The sequence below is a fragment of the Equus quagga genome, chromosome 3 (assembly GCF_021613505.1).
Source record: "Equus quagga isolate Etosha38 chromosome 3, UCLA_HA_Equagga_1.0, whole genome shotgun sequence".
NCBI classification, from domain to species: domain Eukaryota; kingdom Metazoa; phylum Chordata; class Mammalia; order Perissodactyla; family Equidae; genus Equus; species Equus quagga.
In genome coordinates, this window is record NC_060269.1 from 8,919,703 (window position 1) to 8,942,396 (window position 22,694).

Consider the following 22,694-nt stretch of genomic DNA (forward strand, 5'->3'; position numbering starts at 1 on the left):
GTATGTCTAATATGTGTGTATATTGTGTATGTTGTAAGCATGTTGTTTTTCTAAGATATTTTCCATTTAATTTTGTTTATAGTGCATTTGGTACATCCGCATCCTTTTTTTATTATTTTTCTCCATTAATTTAAGGGTTTTTTTCAGGTTGCTTAAAATTTTTTCTTAAATTAATCAACTTTATTTTTTAGAGCAGTTTTATGTTCACAGCAAAGTTGAGCAGAAAGTGCAGAATTCCCATATACCCCTTGCCACCACATATGCACACCTTCCTCCACTGTCAACATCTTGCACCACAGTAGTACATTTGTTATGACTGATGAACCTACATCGACACATCGTCTCCCATAGTCCATACTTTACATTAGGGTTCACTCTTGGTGTTGTATATTCCGTGGGTTTGGACAAATGTATAATGACATTGTAGCATCTTATAGAATAGTTTCACTGCCCTAAAATCCTCTCTGCTCCGCCTGTTCATCCCTCCCTCTCCTGCAACCCCTGGAAACCACCAATATTTTTACTGTCTCCCTGTTTTGCCTTTCCCAAAATGTCACGTGGTTGGAATCATACAGTATGTAGCCTTTTCAGATTGGCTTCTTTCACTTAGCAATATGCATTTAAAAGGTTTCCTCGTCTTTTCATGCCTTGATAGCTCATCTGTTTTTAGCACTGAATAATACTCCATTATCTGGATGGACCCCAGTTTATTTTTCCGTTCACTTGCTAGAGGATGTCTTGGTTACTTCCAAGTTTTGGCAGTTATGAATAAAGCTGCTCTAAATATCTTGTGTGCAGGTTTTTATGTGGACAAAAGTTTTCAGCTACTCTTGGTAAATACCAAGGAGCATAATGGCTGGATCATATGGTAAGAGTATGTTTAGTTTTGCAAGAAACCACCGAACTGTCTTCCAAAGTGGCCGTACCATTTTGCATTCCCACTGGCGATGAATGAGAGTCCTGTGGCTCCATATCCTCTCCAGCATTTGGTGGTGTCAATATTCTGGATTTTGGCCATTGTGGTAGGTGTGTAGTAGTTATCTTATCGTTGTTTTAATTTGCGCTTCCCTAATGACAGATGATGTGGAGGCTTTTTTCATATCCTTATTTGCCATCTGTACGTCTTTGATGAGGGATCTGTTAAGGTCTTTAGTCCATTTTTTTTTTTAAAGATTTTATTTTTTCCTTTTTCTCCCCAAAGCCCCCCAGTACATAGTTGTATATTCTTCGTTGTGGGTCCTTCTAGTTGTGGCATGTGGGACGCTGCCTCAGTGTGGTTTGATGAGCAGTGCCATGTCCGCGCCCAGGATTCGAACCAACGAAACACTGGGCCGCTTGCAGCGGAGCGCGCGAACTTAACCACTCGGCCAGCCCCTCTTTAGTCCATTTTTAAATCAGGCTGTTTGTTTTCTTATTGTTGAGTGTTAAGAGTTCTTTATATTTTTTGGCTGACAGTCCTTTATCAGATATGTCTTTTGCAAATGTTTTCTCCCATTCTGTTGCTTGTCTTCTCATGCTCTTGGCGTTATCTTTCTCAGAGCAGAAGTTCTTATTATAAATGAAGTCCAGCTTATCAGTAGACATACTCTGATGATTCTCAACTAGCAAGAATCTCACCGTTTGTTGATAGTTGTGTTAGTCACTCTTATGCACCACAATGATGTTTATGGGATTAAAGTGCTCATAATCGATTTTGTTTTAGAACAGCAGAATTACACGCTTGTGCAAATGCTGCTTCTTTGTTGGTAATAAGTATTTTTGCTTGAGACATATGAAGATATAGTAGACATCATTTTTAGAAGACATTTTGCCACATGAATGTTGGTATTTTTGAAGTTATTTAGAATCTATATGTACAGAATCTATGTACTGTTTCTAACCTCATTTTAGGATGGTAGCCATGAGTACAAAATTATTTTAGCCACATGTGACTAAATTAAATAAAATTTAAAATTCTGTTCCTCAGTCACACTCACCACATTGCAGCTGCCCAGTGGAGGCTGCCATATTGGACAGTGAGGATATAGACCATTTTCATTACCACAGAAAGGCTATTGGATGGTGCTGTCCTAGAACATGGGTAGTTTTGCCTCAAAAAAAAACATTTTGTGCCATTTCTTATTTTGTAGGAATTACTGAAATTAAATATTAAAATAAAAAAAGGAAGAATAAAATAAACACAGTGAAAGGCTTTCTTTCCCTGCTATTATTGTTGGTTTTATTTCTAAGTTATTTGTGATGGATAAAGTAATAGTGTTAACTGTAGCTGAGCCAACTGAGCATGCTCACTGTCTGCTCAGCTAGATGCCAAACACAGGCGGGAGAGCGGCTGCCCACCTTTGGTCCATCATCCCGTATGTCTTCTTGGACATGCAAACAGTGGCGGGCAGTGTTAATCACAGCAGTGAGCAGTAGCTGCTGAAATAACTGTTTTGCATAAATCTCATCCCTGAAATTAATAACGTCTGCTTAAAATACTCAATTTTTTCTTCCTTGGTGTTGGAAGAAGGCTACACCAGAAACACCCATTGGAGAGGCAGTACAGTAGAATAAAGGCCTGCAAAGTTTTCTCCAAGAGTGGCCACCTCATTCTCTTCCTTTACTGACTTTGTGATTAATGCATAAACTTACTTCATTGCTGTAGAAACTTCAGTGTTTCCTCCAAATTTATTTTTTAAAGCCCTCATGTTAATTTCATCAACATTTAACATAGGCTTCTATATGTTTATAATGTGCATTACTTCTGTTTCTTTTTTTTACTTTTTGCTGAGGAAGATTTGTCCTGAGCTAACGCCTGTTGCCAATCTTCCTCTTTTTTTGCTTGAGGAAGATTAGCCTTGAACTAACATCTGTTGCCAATTTTCCTCTTTTTTTGCTTGAGGAAGATTAGCCTTGAGCTAACATCTGTGCCAGTCTTCCTCTATTTTGCATGTGGGTCACTGCCTCACTGTGGCTGACGAGTGGTATAGGTTCGTGCCTGGGATCTGAACCTGCAAACCCAGACCACTGAAGCGGAGCATGCCAAACTCAACCACCACACCACAGGGCCGGCCCCTACCTCTGTTTATTCTTAATGGTATAGTGTCAACTCATCCAGAAATAGTTTGAAAATTTCCTTGGAGGGAGAGAGGGAGAAAGCTCCTGTAAAGATAATGTCCTTTATCGTTTAACCTTGATATTGGAAGAATCTATCATTTGCCTGCTATTGATTTCTTCTTCCTTTTTTTTTTTAGGTTGCTTGAAGTTTTTGAATGTTGAGAAGGTATACTTGTTAAAACTGCATTTAGATGGTGGGAATTTGTACAAGAAGGATGGTTAATGTAGGATAATGAGTAAAAATAGATCCTGATTTGGTGATGTGCATATAAATGTATTTTGAGTCCTTTGACATAAAAGTGTCCCGTTTGTGTGGATAATTCTTATTTAGATCAGTATGTGGAGGCTAACTTAGAGTCTAAGTCAAAATTGTGTTGGGTAGGGTGGGGGAGTTTTCACACTTTGCGGACCCCGTGGGTAGGGTACTTATTTCTAAAAAAGAGTAGAGGATGGCTCTAACTATTGCACGTGGTCTGTTAACATGAAAGGGTAAGAGAAGCACCAGCTGTGAGGAGATCAGCCGTCATCTGACTCGCCATTTGTGCCCAAGTTATAGGCACGACACGGGAGTGTGGTCTGGGCTGTACCCTTCATCAGTCTCTTCTTCCATAAGCATTTACTGAGATCCAGTTAAGCCTCTTGAACTTTGCTATTAGAAGCTTCTCTTCTACATGATGCCCTGAAATGAATCAGCAAGCTGATAGAAATTGCGTAAATAGAGGCTGCGAAGATACTTAAGGGTGTTTAGATAAGGGAGAAATTCACATTAAAGATCATTTTTCCTGTTGAAAAATGTTCTTTCTGTAGAACTGCTACTTGAAAGAATTGTTTTCTAAGACATCATCTTTATTTGGTATGCATTGGTCATAATTGGGAACGTAGCTGCTGTGATAAAATTATTTAAAAAGAGATACACATGTTGCTATACCTAGAAATCAGAACTCTTGGCTCTTCTTCCTAGGCTTAACATTGATGTTCAATTAAAAGATAAACACATGTTTCACAGATATAGCTATTATTCAAAGAAGAGAGATCTTTTGTCTTTCAATCTTACAGGAGTTTTATTTCAAATTTTAAAATATCTAGTTCTTTATTAATGATTTAATTGTGTGCTGCAACACCGCTACGTTTAAAATATATTTCAGTTTATGTCAGCTTTACTGTGAATTCTGTGCTTTAAAAAATTATCTTTCAAAAATAAACAGGTAATTAGAGTAAACATTGAGATAATTTTTTAAGGTGATCTTTAAAGTCTTAGATCATTGGATACTTTGAAAACAAGTCTCTGATTATTTTGAATGGTAAAGATCGCATTCTGTTCTAAGTAGTTTTCTGGTTGTCATTTCAGCTATGAAGTCTTACACTGCATATTTCATGCTCCTGTGGAGTGCTGTCGGCATAGCGAAGGCTGCCAAAATCATCATCGTGCCGCCAATAATGTTTGAAAGCCATATGTACATTTTCAAGACGCTCGCCTCGGCCTTGCACGAGCGAGGCCACCAAACGGTGTTCCTGCTCTCCGAAGGCAGAGACATCGCACCGTCTAATCATTACAGCCTCCAGCGCTACCCAGGGATCTTTAACAGTAGCACCTCGGATGCTTTCCTGCAGTCCAAAATGCGGAATATTTTCTCTGGGAGATTGACAGCAATCGAGCTGTTTGACATACTGGATCACTATACTAAGAACTGTGACATGATGGTTGGCAACCGAGCCCTGATTCAGGGTCTGAAAAAGGAAAAGTTTGACCTGCTCTTGGTGGACCCTAATGACATGTGTGGATTTGTGATAGCTCACCTTTTAGGAGTTAAATATGCTGTATTTTCAACTGGCCTTTGGTATCCTGCTGAGGTGGGTGCTCCGGCCCCCTTAGCTTATGTCCCAGAGTTTAACTCACTCCTCACAGACCACATGAACTTGCTGCAAAGGATGAAAAATACTGGCGTTTACCTCATTTCCAGATTAGGGGTCAGCTTTCTGGTTCTTCCCAAATACGAAAGGATAATGCAGAAGTACAACCTGCTGCCGGAGAAGTCCATGTACGATTTGGTCCACGGGTCCAGCCTGTGGATGCTGTGTACTGATATAGCCCTGGAGTTTCCAAGACCCACTCTGCCTAACGTTGTTTATGTGGGAGGAATCCTGACCAAGCCGGCCAGCCCGCTACCAGAAGTAAGGTTTGCTGAACTTGGTAATCTTTTCTGAATATAAAGGTCAATTTGTCAGTTTTGATTTTTAGAAGAGAGAAGATTGGTTATTGTTGGATAATGAATGCTACTTTAAAGAGTGGTTAAGAAACAGAGCCTACCAAGGTCCCTTTATTTGTGGACGCGCCACTCCCCTGGAACACGTTCCTGCTGTGAGCATTTCTGTAATGCTGACAGGCTGCTCTGCCATACGGTCAATGGACTGGCTGGGAAATAGATTTTTGGTTAAGTAATACCTATAGCATGTGAGAAGAATGGAATTAGATAGTTAAAGTGAGTGAGTGTAAGTGATTTTGCTTTTAATTAAACAGAGGTCCCTCTGTTCTCCCAGGTAGCAGCATCACAGGTCTCTACGTCTAGATTAGGTTCAGTGAACTCAGAGAAGTAGAAACCGCGGGAGTGGAGACTGTTCCTTCCCTGGCCATAACGACTGGACAGTTTGTGTCCAACTATAAAAATGAGGTAATAACTTCCATCAAACTAGGGAGCCAACTAATTTTAAGTTAGTGAGCAAATGTCGTTGTTTTAAAGAAATCATACCCCATTGTGATTTCATTTCAAAGATGGAATTAGTTGCTCTTTAACATAGCCCGTCCAGTCCCTAAGGCAAACCTAAATTCTTCTTGCTGGCTGAGTAGTCAGCGTATCCCTGTGTTCTGTTCTCCATCCTGGTTTGGTTTTATTCGGTGTCTCAGACTCGCAGGAGGCGCACTTGTGTATCTGTTGTTGCCGTGGGTTTTCTAACCTCAGGTTCAGTCTGGATTGAATCTCAATGTCTGATGGCGTTTGCTGGGAAGCGTAGGGCCCGTTCTATGATTTTCTCTATTGGAATTCTTTCTACCCTTAAAATTCTGAAAATAGCCACTCAAAGCAACTCTGTTAAATTGTTCATTTCTAGTTCTGGTCATTACATCTTAAGAAATCTGTCAGGGCTTTGATGAAGAGTAAATCCAGATTTTCTCGTAGAGGCACCAGATAAGGACAATGGCTGGGCAGAATTTTCTCATGGGGAAGTATTGTGATTGAAATCCACAACATGTAGACTTTCCTAATACAACCATTAGAAGTCTATTTAATCAATAATACCTTGATATTTTTCATGTAATGTGAAAAAATAGAACTTGCCAGGTCTTTGGTCCATTTCAAATAGATGCCACTGGTGGAGGCTCTGCGGGCAGGTGTTCTCTCAACACCAGCTGCAGAGGATGGGGATTAATCTCAGTTCATCTCAACCATTCATGAATTTATCCAAGCCCATTTTGAACCGTTAAGTATTCTCTGCCAGAGTCACTGTGTGATGTATTTCTCCCCTTCCCAAAGGATTTCAGAGGCAGCTTCTAAAAGACTGGGTAAGCAAGCCTGTCTTTTCTGTAACTGCATCTCCATAAGGTTACACAGGTCAGCCGTGTTGCCGCTCCTCCTCACCTTATCCCAGCCAGAGCACTGCCTGCTGTCTGCTCCTGCTGTTTGGGTGCTGTGTCCTTTCTGCAGTCACCTGATTGAAGAAGGAACCAATGATGAAAAGGAACCTTCTGATTGCCGTTTTTTCCCTTCAATGCCTGCACATTTTTCTTGAGTTGCAGCGACTTGGACTACATAGCATAAGCACAGAATAATATTTTATGCGTTGTTTTCTATACTATACCTTTTGTTAAGATACATTACGTGTGAGAATGTTTCTTTTTTCCCCTATAACTCGAGCTTATCTTTTCCCCCATGGGTCCCTCTGTCCATTAGTCTCACGATTTTGTTTTACTTTACAAGCATCTTTTGGGTGCTTTTTGGAACTTCAAATAAGGTTATTACTCAAAATGTTTACTGATTTGCTGTGATTTCTAGTTTGACACTGGCTTGACCTACTTTGTGGGCTTCCCTGTTCTTTTTTCCTATTTGGGCTTTTTGTGATGATTCCTTTGAAAACGTGCTTTTTATTTACAATAATCGCTTTGGCTGTGCCAATTAGTTAGGACACACACACAGAAACATGCACACAGGGCATGTGCTTGGCTGTATGTGGACCTGGATAAGTGTATTATAATCATTGAAAGTCTGTTAGGTTGTAAGTGTGGAGGGCTGTTTTCATTTCAGTGTACCATTTACCAAGTTCTTCAATAGAGAGTATTTTGAAGAATGATGTGTCTTTTTCTTTCAGATCTTCCTTCCCTGGTGAGGTTTTCTATGCCTAGGAACACATGAGTTCCTATTGGGATTTCTCTAGTAGATCTGTCTGATATGATAAACTGTTGCGTAGGGTTCTAAAAGTTAATGAGTTTCTCAAATGCCTGTATTATTTACAGGTCGTGGTTGTGACACTAAATAGGGCCCGGCAAGTGGCCGCTTAGAATGTGTGGTTCACCAATAACAGCTTAATGGTTAACTGCCTTAGTATCTTCCCCTGGGAATGGATTAGTATTTCCAGATGTCTGGAAATGATTTGACAGTGGGATTACATTTCACAACCTGAGATGAAAGGGTAGAGAAAATTCCTAAAAGACATTTTTCAGAAGCTTCCGTAATGTTTGAGCCTACAGTAACTCTAGAGAGCATCCAGTTCAGTTCCATTTATTTAATTTTTTCCCCCTCAAAATACAAAAAATAGTCCTTCCATTTGTCACATAGGAGATTCAAAGACTTGATTGTCTCGTCCAAGGCCACATAGTTTGTGGCACAGCCAAGTGAAATGTGGATTGTTTTACTATTGATTAGATATTTTGTCAAGATGCCTGCATCCCTTGTCACTCATTTTACTCATTTACACAGTTATATAGTGTGTACAAAACTATGCAGAGGCAACAGTTTCTCTCATCTTTATTTGATATCGCAGAGATTGTAGGGACTTAATGTGAGAGTTGAATTAAACCATTCGGACCGTTACTCAGTGCTTTAGAGATTTACTAATAGAGGTCAGCCCGATGCAAGTGCTTTTGATTACAAAGTGTATTCGAGTAGAGTGAAGGATTTGTGTGCCTTGATAATGGAATCATTTTAAAATTCATGTTAACAATGTGCCTAACTTCTCACATTATTTACTACCTGGCTGCCTACAGGAGGAGTCCTTAAAATATGTGGATTAAAGGGAAGAGGTGTGGGTTGGATCACATCCATATAGGGGCTTATTTGCTCTATCATTGCAGGGTGGTAAAGAACATGAATGCAAATTTTAAAAAAGGAAAAATGGTCTGCTTTTGCCAGGAAGAAGGTCTGTAAACAGATCCCTATTTGATTAGGTCCTTTAAGTATTAAACGTGAATGAGATAATAACAGCTAATAGGAAGTGATTATAGCTTTTAGTAGTTTTATTAAGAGGTGATTATAATACCACTGAAGAATAGTACATTTACTTAGGGCATCTATTGATTATTAAAAAATTAACACGTTTCAGGTGATATTTTCTAGATGATTTTCCATTGGCTGAAGCGGTTTGGCCATGCCAGGCACTTGATTTCTGCCACTTTTCAGCTTCTACAGCCCAGAACTGTAATTGCAACTAACAGATTGTACCTTAACTATTTGATTTTCACATGGCCCTCTCCCTAACTACAGTGTGGATACCTCAAAGGGTGGATACCCTACTTATTCATCTTTGTACCCTGAGTACCTCGAAATGATAGGCACTCAATAAATGTTTAAAGTTAACTAGGAATAGTTACTAGTTGCCCCCAAAAATAGGTGATTCAGCTAGTACAACAATGTTGTTGCTATTATAACCATTATCTGTCTATTCCAAATTATGTCTACATACTATCCCAGCCATTAAGCATCCAAACATTCTAGGCTAAGTTATTTTAATGAATTAGAACAGCTATCTGATGTTAGTGATATTGAGAAAGGCATCACCGCACATTACGGAACTAAATGGTCTCTACTCTGTTCCAAATATGCATGTGAACCGGGGAGTCGTGCAAGCCAGGCCAGCTCTTGCTGTCTTGAAGGATGAGAGGTGGTACAGCACCTCGGAGGTGCCCTGTTGCCGGGCTAGGAGTATTGAGGGCGTCTTCCTTTCATCGGTTATAGAGACATTTTTAATTTAGGGAAACATAGTCCTGGGGAGAGGTACAGATAAGATAAGAGATAAACAGAGATAAGAAAGAGCACGAGACCAAGGACAGGGTCATGAGCTACTTATTGTTTGTTATTTGCCTGAACTCCCTCACAGAGAAAGGTCTTGGAGACATTGAGGGACAGATTCCTTATATTACCCACTTGTCAGCAGATCAGGATGAGAAGAGTAAAACCAATAAACAAAACAATGGCTTTCTGTATTCCATATTCTTTGATTCACCTGGAAGCCATTATGTACTACTACATATGGTAATGAAAAGCTGATTTCCCCAATAATGAATGAAGTGTCCAGGCTGAGATACAGACCAGAGTCCTTGCGGGGATGAAAGACTTGATCCAGGATTGCAGCTGATGTGGAAAATTCCATCCATTTAATAAGATGTTACATATAAGTTATGTGATCTCATAAAATATGAAGCTAGAGGTGGTATTGTAACTATTGTACTGTGTTGATTAAAATGTCTGCTTTTAAATAGGTATCGCTTAATCAAAATATATATCCTTTATAGTTGGTTCCATAATTTGGATACCATCACTCGCAAATCATTTTTTAGAATGTCTTCATTTATATAGTACTACTATAGATTGGTAGCTATGTGGGGGTCAGAAAAGTGCGAACTATGATGTTTGGAAGAGACTAATGATTTAATTCTAATTACTAATTCTGAGCTTAAATCTTCAGCATAGCATAATATTTGTCAGAGATAATAGATTTCCTATGAGAACTCATTAATATAAAATGTTGCAGATGTTTCTTGTGAAAATTTTGTAGCTTGATCATCTATTTTGTCTATATTTTGTAGTAAGAAACCAGATTACCTTGCTAGGTGAGTCTATCCAGGAAGTAAGTCAGGCACAGTTGGAACCATCGATAGCTTACTGTTCGGTTCACTGATAGGGTAATTTTCTAAGCAGCACTGTGGTTTTAAGTAGCTTATCAGTAGCTTCTGTAAGTATTATGGGCTTACAAGGATTTCCTGATAGATAGGAGACCCAAATACATGCACATTTTCAAACAAACTTGTTTACAGTTAAAATTGCAGAATTTGACATGATTTTTAAACACTTTCCCCCTTCTGCTATTAAGTATTTAAGCTTTAAGATGCCCTATAGAATTGTTCATTTAGATATTAATTTCAACACTGGCAATATCAAGGGAAATATTTTTAGCTGATCATTTTTACAAATGATAATTTTCCTAATTAAATTGCTGTTGGCATCAGTTTTTTGGTATGCTGTTCTGCATAAATACTCTCATTCCACTTGTAATTTTAAAATTATGAAATCTCTCCTGTCAACGAGTTTGTCAGAGCTGTTCCTTAGTGCAGATTTTGACAGAGAGGATGGAATGAGCATAAGCTTCTGGAGAATCAGTGGCAGTGACAAACTATCTATGTCATAGTTTTGTTTATAGAATTTTTCATACCAACTTTCCAGGGCCTGTGGCAAAGCAGCAAAGAAGACAAACATGGGCTTTTTCAGCCAAATGGTCCTGGCTTTTAATCTTGGCCTTAACAGGACTCTTTTGGGTGAGGGAGTCAGCCTCATGAAAATGAGGACGGCCATGTTTACCTCAGAGGGTTTGGTATATGAGAGCCGCGCAGCGCCTGGTGTGGTAGTCTTTGCTCGTCTTCTTTGTAGTACCTCTTGTTATTGAAGATGGTTACTGAATCACCATCACTTGCTATTTTCCACATGCAAATAGATGAATGGTTTCAGGGGCTAAGAGGGATGTGGAGGAAGTGTCTATGGCTTCATCTCTGCTCGTCTTTGGGGTTGGCACTTGATGCTTGTCCTTCTATCTTGGGGATGTTTATTTCTCTTTTCCTCATCCTCTTACCCACTGAGGTAGAAGGAAAGTGACAAGCGGGATATGTGGGCATTAGACCATCTGAGTGTCTTAGGAAATGAGCAGAAGCTGATGGGTATGTCTTCTCAAGGGTGAGAGACTTAAGGCAGTAGCTCTGTGGTACTTGGGATGCTCACTTCTTTAGGCGCAGTGATAATTGTCTGTGGTTTTTCATCTTTTAAGTGGAGGAGGCGGGACTGCAGCTCCTGTCCTGCTGGCGCCACCCCATGCATTCTCCTTCTCTGCTTCCCATTCCTAAGGGAGCTTTGGGGAAACTAGGCAAATAAATGCCTGCCTACCTTCTAGCCAGGGATTCTACCCAGATTCTCCTCCACACTCAGACCCTCTGAATTAGCTTCTTAGGTTAGGTAACATAGACACCTCAAAAAACAAAAGTTTAAGATTTTCTTCTAAGATCTAGAGTGCAGACTCAGCCATCAGCCTTGCTGTTTATCCCGACTTCTTCCTGTATCTCTCTAGCATGCTCCATCGCATCCTCTGCACGATCCTTCACTCTCCTCAGTGGTGTTTAGATCAGAATCTCATGCTATTCTTGTTCAAACATGGATTGTTGGGCCAGTCAGTAGGTCTAGGATGGGTCTGCTGATTTGTAACAAGCTCCCAGGTGATGGAGATGCTGATGCTGCTGGGCTGAGGACCAGCCACACTTTGGGAGCCATTGATTTAGACTCAGTCTGTGTGATCCATAACTTTTAATTACATTATGTAATATATTTTGTATGAGAATCATTCTTTTTCTGATCATTATGGTTTTTCTCTCTTCTATAAAATTATTTTCAATGTAAGTTGTACCAACATAAATGCATGTGTGTGTGTGTGTGTGTGTGTATACATACATACATATAAAAATACATATATATGTATATACTTTTCCAGAACTAGGAAAGCCCTGGATTCCATTGTACATCTGGAGAGCTCATTGCCTTATAATTCTGTTTTGTGAAATTAATATGGTGCTGTTGAATTATTAACCCTGCTTTAAGATACAGGTCTAAACAGAATGTCTATGTGCAGCCATGTTAATAATAGATAAAGTCTTCAGAACTAATACCATTCTACCCTTCTCCCCCATTTCATTCATCTCTACCATTTTCTTCTCTCTTTTTTTTGACAACCTAAAAATATTTTATCTCAGGTTAATGTACAGCATTGGATCAAAGTAGGCTATGATTTTAAAGTCATATTACAGAAATGCCTGTTTTCTAAAATTCTAAGAAGTTATACACTGACATTTTTTTACCTACACTCTTAATATCTAAAATTTAGTAGCAAGCAGAATGTCATATACTCTATACATAGTATTCTGTAAATGCTCACTACCTACTGCTAGATTATAAATACAAAGAAATGAGAAAGGGGTTATTTTTTAGTGTCCAGTCTTTATATCAGCTTGCTTACTCAGGAAGTACTTTTATGCTGTGAGAACCACTTTATCTTTTTACTTTGAAAACATCTCTGTCCTAAGTTTGCAAACCCTGAACTTGCACTTAAGCAAAACGCTGGTCCCTGCCTAGTATGCCTAGTGTTGGCCTGGGGCAGAGAGTTGCTTTGTAATGGGTATTTTTGTAGCAAGAAAACAGGACAAATAGCCAAAGAGAAATAGGCATTGAAGTAGTGGGATAGAGTTTTTCAGGCTCTTGTTAATCCAGAATGCTTTCTATTCCGTCTGAAATCAGAGATACAGACAACAACTCCTAGCCCCATGCAGATGAGAGATCATTTCACAGAGTGCAGGGGAGGGAGCAACGGGCACACAGAATGCCTGCTTTTCCTCCATTGCCTGTGCTCAGTGATGGGAACTGGTCCCCAAAATAAAAGTGACAAAACTATGCAGACCAGAACCCTGGGTATTTGTGGTAGAAGGCCTGTTCTTTGAAACCTGAACACGAAGCAATTGCAGCCCAAGAGACCTTTGTGCCATCAGAGACAATTGTGCTACTGGATGGGCACAGAGTGGGCCATAGTGGCATGCACTTAACTCCACCATTTTCTTTTGGCTTTCTGTCAAGGTAGATTTTTGTGAAGCAGCACTGATGACTGTTACAGGAATCACTTTTAGTAGGAGATTCAAGAATTGTGATTCTATCAGTATAAATATAGTCAGTTAATTAGTCTGTTAAAAGAGCATCCATTCTAGAAAGTGTTGTGAGAGATAAAAGTGCTGTGAGATATGAGAGACATTTTCCTAAAACATTGATCTCCTTCAGAGAAGAATCCTTATTAAAATGGTCATTTACTTATAATTGGATTATTTCATACGGGTGGCTTTTTAAAAGGGCGGCTTTTCAGGAGAATCATGGTGTTCAAATTTGCATAGATCTTTGAAAACTCACTAAGTTCCAAAAGACTGAAAACCTTTCGGAAGGAGTAATGGCAGGAACTTTTGGAGAACCAGCATCCCAGCTCAGCCATTTTTCTATCTCACCCACTTTCATACCGGGTCCTGCAGCACAGTGCAAAGTATGAACCTTAATGCATATATTTTGAAATTAATGTCAAATTGTAAAAGCTGATGTACTTGCCCAATTTATTTTGCAAAAATGGGATAAAATTATTTTTACGGTATAAATTTCCAGAGCTTTTATCAGTGAAAAGCAGCTCAAGTGGCTTGATAAATATTATTAAAACCTTAAACCTAACTAATTTCTCTGACTACCATTTTCAGGCCATAGTGAGGAACAGCTAAACCAGCCTGACATTTTCTTTTTTACTGCAAAGTCCTTTTAGCCCTTTTTCATGTGTGTGGCACTGAAAAGGTTTTGCAAACCAGAAAGGGATGGATGGCCACTCGTAGAAAGGACAGGTGGCCATTTGGTTCTATATTCAGTACATGTTTCTTGAGAGCCTAATAAGTACCAGACACTGGGCCAGCAATGTTAAGTGCAAGTTATAGTTTCTTTCTTTGTCCTGCTTAATAGTCTAATGGGAGAAATAATTAATAAAGATGTAAACAAATTAATAAGACATATAATTTCAACGCTGAAATGCTGTGAAAGAAACCCACAGCGTGCACTGATAGAGAAGAGTCTTCCCAGGTGACAAAGGAGGACCCCGTGAGAAGGTGGAGCTAAGGAAGGAAAGCACTGCAGGCAGGGGACACACCCATCCCCAGGGGGGAAGGAACGTGCATTTTGAAGACCCCAGAAATGTCAGTGAGGCTGAAGAGGTGAAGGCAAGGGCTGGGGCAAGGGGCTCAGGTGAGTTTTGAGAGGTGAGCAAAGGTCATATCATGGAAGGCCTTATGAACTATAAGGGATTTGGATGTCATTAAATGAGTTTAAACATGATTGGATTTGCTTCTAGAAAGAATCCTTCTGGTTGCTTTGTGGAAAAAGTATTGTAGGAGAGGAAGAGAGAAGACAGGGCCAATTGAGTGCATGTTGCCGAGGCTCAGGAGAGAGGGGGTTTGGTGGATGTGGAGGGGGTGCACAGAGGGATGACTCCAGGAGGATTGGGAGGTGGAATGAACTGCGCTGGAGTTGGGGGATGGGGGATTCTTAGAAAACAGCCAGGTTTCCTGCTTGAGTAACCAGTAGATGGCATTTCCTGGATGGGAGAGACTGAGATGTCAACCTTCGAAAAACTGAAACCAGTTTAAGAAGCAAACATTTATTTGGGATCAAAGAATTGCAATTTGGGGAGCAAAGATTCAGGTAGAAACCCAACTAGTGTCCCGCCTGGGAGTAAATCTCAGGGGCTTTTAAAGGCAAAGAAGGTAGATTGTATTACAAAGAATTTTAATTGGTGTTGGAGGCAGAAGCTGGTCTTGGCTAAACATTGATTCATTATTGATTCCATCTTCGGAAAGTCCACCATCCTCAGTCTCTGTGATCAGGATGTCCGTTCTCCTGCTGACTTCTCAAACAATTGCTTGTAAAACAATTACCATTTTGGCCCAGTCCAAAGGTTTGGCCCAGTCCAAGGTTCAAGATGGCAAAACAAGTTCTCTGGAAAGTTAGCTCTGACTCCAGTTTAAAATGGCTCCCCAAAGTCAGTTTTGACAGAGGGGTGAACAGAGTTTTGAGGGAAAATGCATCATCATTCAGGGGCATATTGCATTTCAGAAACCTGTGGATGTCTGAGTGCAGAGGTCAGATTGACCTTTGAATATGTGTGCATGGAGTTGAGAGGAAAGGCCAGGGCTGGGTATTCAGATGTGGGGCTGATCTTGCAGAACATGTAACTAAAGCGGTGGGAATAAATGAAATTACTTACAGAGAGGTGTAGAAGAGAGGAGGGCTTAGGCTTGAGTCCCCAGCACTCCATCCTGTAGAGTCTGGGCTGAGGACGAAGAGCCTCCAAGAACTCTGAGAAGTCGTGACCTCAGAAGTGAAGCACAACCAGGAAAAGGGGAGTCTAGAATCCGTAAAGGAGTGTTTCAGGAAGGAAGGTCCCCTGGTCATCGTTGCTGCTGAATCGGGTGTTTCCATGTGTGAGTTGGGGACATATACACGTGGTTGGTTGTCACTGGACAATTTTGGTTGTTGCTAAGTAAATAAATAGTAGCAGAAGACTGCATTCATGCTCACCTTTAACGGTCCGCTTGGATCTGCTGCGTCAGTCTGTTGGCTGAGTGGAAGGAGCCCTCCCTGGGAACCAGGCCAGTGCATATAGTCAAGATCTGCAGCTGGTCCTGGGGAGGTCAGCCTACCTCTTTGGGCCCCAGTTTCTTTATCACTGAATTGTGTGTGGGTCAGTGGCTGGGGATGGGACTGGCTTTTAAAGTTTTTTCCACTCAGTGATGGTGTGAAATAGAACATTTTGAGCAGCATACACACATTAAAATGCAGACTTAGATATTCTTGACTTAATGAATGCTTATTTCTGGTGCAGTTATGTTGGCAGGACCAAAGTCAAGCAGATCTCTGTAGGTGCATGTCGAGTAATGGTCGTAGAGGCGGAGGTTTGCAAAAGATGGACAGAGAGAGGGATGGGAAAGGGGCGATTCTCAGTCTATGATAGTGACACTTTGACTCTCTAGGAAATCATGAGCAAAATTTGGAAAAAGTATTAAGATAAAGAGTTTCTGCTTTTTAAAAAAACTTATGATTAAAAATTCAAACCAGCGTTTGGTTTTATTTTGCACAATACAGAAAATGCATTATTTTCAGGGAATATCATTGAACTACCACTTTTATGGAAGGATATTTTCTTGAACTTTAATCTTAAAGAGAATTTTAATACTCATGAAGCCATATGCGTGATCTGGTTTCTTCTCACTTTAGAAATGACGTCTTTCGGCTTTCTGTGATAGAGAATTTGTGAATGGAGTTTGTAAAATATTTTTCTTCTAAAATGCAAAAATTGAAATTATAGGAAAATGCTTAAAGCCTTTGCTAATTTGACTTCATTGGCAAAAAGTTCATACTTAGTTGAACACTGTATAGAGGAGTGAAAAAGGAGGGAATTCACCCACTAGGCTGCCAAAGCTTAGAAGCATGAAAACTTGGCTTAGTTGTAGAATAGAAATATAAGATTGAGAACAGTCAGTCATCTCAGGCACTTAACGCAAACCTGTTTTCTTTCTTTCTTTTTTTTTTTTGTGAGGAAGATTGGTCCTGAGCTAACATCTGTAGCCAATCTTCCTCTTTTTTTTTTCCTCCCCAAAGTCGCCCAGTACGTAGTTGTATATCCTAGTTGTAGGTTCCTCTGCTTCCTCCACGTGGGCTGCTGCCACAGCATGGCTTGATGAGCAGTGCTAGGTCCACGCCCAGGATCTGAACCAGAGAAACCCTGGCCGCAGAGTGTGCGAACTTAACCACTCGGCCACAGGGCTGGCCCCACAAACCTGTTTTCTATTAACAATGCCTAACAAACAATGCATTTGGGTTTTTTTGTTTTTGTAACTTATAGTTGTTTCAGCTAAGTTTTAAGCAGCTTGCTTCATAAATAAACCTTCAAATGAGGATTGTCTATTAGATCTTTACAGATTTAAAGGGTAGAAATTTATGTTGATGTGTAATTTGGGTCACTTTTCTGTTTTGGAGATAGAAAAATCGCCATTGTTTTCAACTATTTAGAAGTGTTAGATGTTGTAAGGAATAAAGTTAGATAAAGGTAAAAAGTAATTTATGTACTAGTTTATGTACAACTTATTTTCAGTTGAATGCAGAAAAGTTCATTTTTTCAAAAAGTATATGGTCTTCCTATAATAATGTTTGAATATAGTTAGTTTATCCCTCTAGACTTGCTTAGCAATAGTCTTTTTAAAATTATGATGATGTAGTGGAAATTGCATGTAATATGTATGTGAGTTCATCTAAATAAGCTGCTTAGGCTAGACTTATTTTCTTTCTAGTCCAAATAGTCCATCAACAGAGATGACAAATACTTCACAGCTATTAGCTTTATTCACGTGTTGTACATATTCAGTGCTTATATTGATAATTTCACTTCTTTCAGCTGAATAGGGCTTCAAAAATTTTATATCCAGTATTTGAGTACTTTTGTTTTTCTCTTTAAAAAGTCAGTATTAGGCACTACTGGTTACTACCAGCTGAAGCCTCACACAGCTGTGTATTTAGCATTTAATCATGCTACGAATTGCTAATTAGGACATCAAACTGGACAAAGCGTACCCAGTGGAGTTGATACAATACCATTTCTGTTTGAGAAACATAAATAAATAATCTTTACGCATTACTGGTTTCATTAATAAGCATTTGTGCTGAGAATGTAAAGTAGGCAATCTTTAACAGTGTTTTAACCCGCTGGGAATAATTTATCAATATTATCCTTTCACAGACGTCTAGAATCTCTCCAGAATATGGTCAGCCTTAGTTGTCAAGTTCCCCTGTGGCCTTTCGATCTCTCTTTCTATTCTTCGCTTTCCTGATTCTGCTCCCTTTCAGCAGCCCCCCACCCTGAGCCCCGCCCCTCCCCTCTGCTTTGTTTCGCTCCAGTCTGAACTCTGTGCTGAGGAACCCGCTGTAGCTCCCTCAGTCAGCCTGACTCTGGTTTAGGCTGCCTAGTGCTCCAAAATCTCCTTCTCCTTTTGCTTTATTAAAACCCCCTTGTTTCTAAGCCTCAGATGCAGGTAGTTCGCTGTGGCAAAGGTGAGGACTAGAAATGTGTTCAGTGCTGTGTGAATGGCCGATAGCAATTTAACGTATTATCTTTCTAGGAGTAGTGAATATTTTATACTGAAATCGGAGGTCTAGTGACAGCAAGACATAAGTCAGAAGAATCAATACCAGCAGCATCATTGGTCTGGTTAGTGAAGGCAGAGGCATGGTTCTGGAGAATGAGGAGCTCACACTGGGTGTCCCTCATATCAGTTCTTATCACACTCACATGAGTGAGTAAAAGTCTTAAAGCTTCAGACTTTTTCCAGGAAGGAGGCAATATAGTGTTTTTACCTTTTTTCAGCCTCAGATCTCACAATCATGGGTGAGTTCAGAGGTAAGAGGGATGTGATGGGGGCCTGACCTGGGGCTAATGTGGTGGGTGCTTAACACTCTTGTAGATTTGACTTTCCCTTTTAAATTTGAGGATTAAATAGGCCAGACAAATACTAGGCTGAGAAGCTAAGATGTGCAGAAAATATTTAAATGCTTTTAAAATGTTTAAATGGGACAGATTTTGTTGAAAACGTTTCTTTGTTTAGAAATGGGCATTAGGGAAAGTGCTGAAGTAATGATTGTCTGAAATTCAACAAGTACACACTTCTTAGCTTTTTGTTGTTGTTTTTACCTTTGTAGACTAGCTCTGCCCTGCTCATTCACATTATCAAACCTGTGTCCTTAGAGTGGCAGGAGAGTCCTGGGATTCAGGAGACTGGAGAGTGAGTCCCATGCCTGCCACTTACTAGCTTTGTCCTTGTAGGGCTTGTCACATGAACTTTCCACTTGCAGTTTTCCTGTTGGTAAAAGGCGGCAAATAATTATATTTTTGTCGATATCAAAAAATGTTCATTGAAAACCTGTTGAAATAATATTCATGTCTGTAAATTACAGAGCATTACATAAAAGTAAAGGATGATTGAAGCATTATATAGAAACCTACGTTATGAATTTTTAAAAATACATTATTTGCTAAGATAAGCTGAATTTTTCAGAGAACATTTAGTGTTCTCTCAAGGATCTGCATTTTGATGCCATTTCTCCCACCGACTCCAATAACAAACAGGCTTTTTCTGGCAGTCTTGCTTTTCTGGATGACAACCAAGAGCTAAAAAGTAAGTCAAAAAGACATCTGAGAAGCCAGAATAAATGCCAAAATGTCCAGGAACTAAAGTACATATTCACTGGCCATGCCCTTCAGCTTTCTTCGCCTGGAGTTGATTCACTATAATTATGTGCCCTTGAAGCAGCTTGGTTAACGTATTTCTAAGCCCACCGAAGATTAAAACAGCAAATAAATTTTTGAGGTAGACAAGATGAAAACAGTAAAAAGTGACAATTTAATAACCTGACAGAAAATGAGACCCTTAAAGTATGACTCTAATAAGAATATAAGGAATTCAAAGAACATAGCTGTCTTGGGCCACTTAGTGTTGCAGACTTGAGGACGTCACTCTGTAAGAATGACCCAAAACACAATTAAGTTCATATATTATATATTCTCTGGGTGTCAAGGAAGCAAGCACCCAGCACCTTTATAAGCACTTCCATCTGCCGTCGGCCTGAGCTGTCAGTAAACAGCGCTACCCAGATGATGCCATCCACGCCAGGCTTCAGAAGGCTGTATTTGCACTTAGGTTAAGGGATCCAGGACTGCCTCCTCAAGAGAGGCCCAGTCTATTCTTTTGTAAAATGAAGAGGTTGGACCAAACTAACCTTTAGAATTACAGGCTAAAATATGGAACCTCATGTATCCCTTCTACCAGAATAATGTTCTGTGTTTTAAAACTGCCAGATTTCTTGAAATCAGTTTTCCCATAGAATACATATGATATAGACATGGGATGATATATGGTGCTTGTTTATTCACTTAAAAACACCAAAAATGCCTTTTATCTTTCTGATCAGACCGTAAAATAATGCTTAGAAACTCTTAAGGTAATTTATTCATTTATTTAACAAATGTACGTTGAGCACTTTCCTAAATCCTGAGACTTAGCTCCTGGGAATACAGGATTTAGCAAAACAGGCTTGTGCCCTCGAGGACTTTGAATCTGGTAGGAGAGATGGATACTAAACTTCTAATGACATTAAATGACGTTTGAGAGTGCTATGAAGGAAAACACAGGGACCTTAGGAATATGGCATAAGAAGCTAGGGAGGAGAAGTCGGGTCCACTAAGAGCTTGTTACCTCAGGGTCCCAAGGATGCTCCACTGTAGTTTTTCTACCCCGGCTTCCAGAACTGCCGTGGAAATGCTCCCTGGGTAAGACCACTGCCTCATAACGAGACCCTTGGGGAACCCAGAACCAAAGCTTCTTGAAAGGAGTAGTAAAGAAAACCCCAGACTAGGCAAATTTGGGGCATTCATCTGTCCTTCCCTCTCTCTCTCCCTCTTTCCCTCTGTCCCTCTTTTTATTCCTTTGCCATCTTTTCCATAATAATTTATCGAAAGTCACCACGTGTGAGGCACTATGCACCCTCCCATTTTAAAGCTCATCTCCTTTGATGAGGAGAAGCACCTCCTGCTGCTCCACTATGCTGACATTTTAGGTCATTCTGATCTTTGGTTCATGCCAAATGTTCTCTACTTATTGGAAAGTTATTCCCTCCCACTAGCTGCTTGTTTGGAAAATTCTCTCTGTCATTTTGCAGTTTCACTAAGTTTTATAGGTTGGCTGTCACCAGCACATCCATACTCAGGTCCAGCTGTCATTCTTGGATACTTTGTACTGCAGAAGATTTTCCTAAGCTTCCATCCTAAGCTCATGGAGGATTCCTAGGTCTCACCACCTTTCCTAATCTTATGGGGAATCTCAGTTGGGAACATGACTTCATCCATGTAAAAGAAAATGCCCAGTCCTTCATACCTATATCCTTGGTTTATTCACTCATTCACTCATTGAGCAATATTTGTTGAGTGCTGGGGAGACAGGAAAAAACGTCATAGTCCCTGCAGCTCCAAAGGATCTTACGTGCAGTCTGTGAGTTGTATAGCTCACTGGGATGCCAATGCCAGTTCCATTTGTGAAAGAAAACCCCAGGTGGAAATAAAGGACAGCAATTTCTGGCTCTCTGCCACTCTCCTTATCACACCCCATTCACTCATTTCATTCATTCATCTATTCTGTTAGCTAATGTTTACTGAGGGTGAGGCAGTATTCTAAATGCCATGGTCAAGTATTATATTAACCATGCCCTCCATTAAAGGAATGGGAAGAGCCTGCCGTCCCCAAACCTGACCTTGTAGACATTCTGACGTCCCTGACTCTCTTGTTTAACAAGGCCCTTCATGTTCCCATTATGCCTAGGCACACAGTTGAGGCCGAGTCGGAATAGGATTACGTGTTCAGAGTGGTGCCAGGAAAGGCCTCTGCGCTGGGCTTTAGTTAATTTGGAATGAAGAATCTGCACCCTGTAATCTTTCCTATTGCTTTGCTTCACTTTTTCTTCTTTTATTGTCCCTTGGCTTTTCCCATAAGGTCCAAGTACAGCTCCTTTTGACCTTCTTTGTTGGCACTGACCTAAGGAGGCCACCTGTGCTAGGAGGGGCCAAGGGTCTAACACAAGGTAAACCTGTGTTTCAATCATGGTTTCACTGTTGGTAGTTTTAGGTTATTGTGCAAGTTACTGAATTTCTCTGAACCTCAACTTCTTTATCCATGAAAAAGAAAAATAATTCTGTTGTAAAAATAAATAAGATAAGGGCTGGCCCGGTGGTGCAGTGGTTAAGTTTGCACATTCTTCTTCAGCGGCCTGGGGTTTGCCGGTTCAGATCTCGGGTGTGGACCTACACACTGCTTGGCAAGCCATGCTGTGGCAGGCGTCCCACATATAAAGTAGAAGAAGGTGGGCATGGATGTTGGCTCAGGGCCAGTTTTCCTCAGCAAAAAGAGGAGGATTGGCAGCAGATGTTAGCTCAGGGCTAATCTTCCTCAAATAAATAAATAAATAAATAAAAATAAACAAGATAAATTGAAAGCACCTGGCACATGCAGACCTACTTTCCCTTGGTTGCCTGGCCTTGTTTCCCAGAAGCAGAGCTGGTGGGAGGAACAGGGGACCACCCGCAGGCACTGAACTGGAATGGAGGTGATGGATATCTTAGTGGATGCATGCAACACAAACTGTTGACTTTACTTCCATGTGACATTGAGTACATTTTTCTTTTCACTGTTATGATCTAATTGATTGATAATTTTCATGTAAAGAGATGTTAGAAAAGTTCCTAAGAGTTTTTCATAGAAGAAAAATATTCCTTAGTCTCCCACTTCTGTAATATTCTTCAGGAGGAATAAATTTACAACTATTGACTCCAATAGATGCTAGCTGCCATCCAAAATAAATGCATGGGAGAATATTTTTAAAAATAGTGTTAAAGTAAAAAATATGTATATG

The 22,694-nt window shown here is 40.0% G+C and overlaps 1 protein-coding gene across 3 annotated transcripts in view; it reads left to right on the forward strand.

Annotated features, from left to right (window-relative positions):
* The window catches only part of UGT8 (UDP glycosyltransferase 8), an 81,011-nt gene that overhangs the window by 22,691 nt on the left and 35,626 nt on the right, over positions 1–22,694 (forward strand). For 2 of the 3 annotated variants that reach the window (XM_046655598.1, XM_046655599.1), the window contains exon 2: positions 4,445–5,268. In XM_046655598.1, coding sequence (XP_046511554.1) covers positions 4,447–5,268 — 822 coding nt within the window. In that variant the 5' untranslated portion in view covers positions 4,445–4,446. Of the gene's footprint in view, positions 1–3,231; positions 3,263–4,444; positions 5,269–22,694 lie in introns of those variants that run through there. The other variant, XM_046655600.1, reaches the window with a different exon arrangement.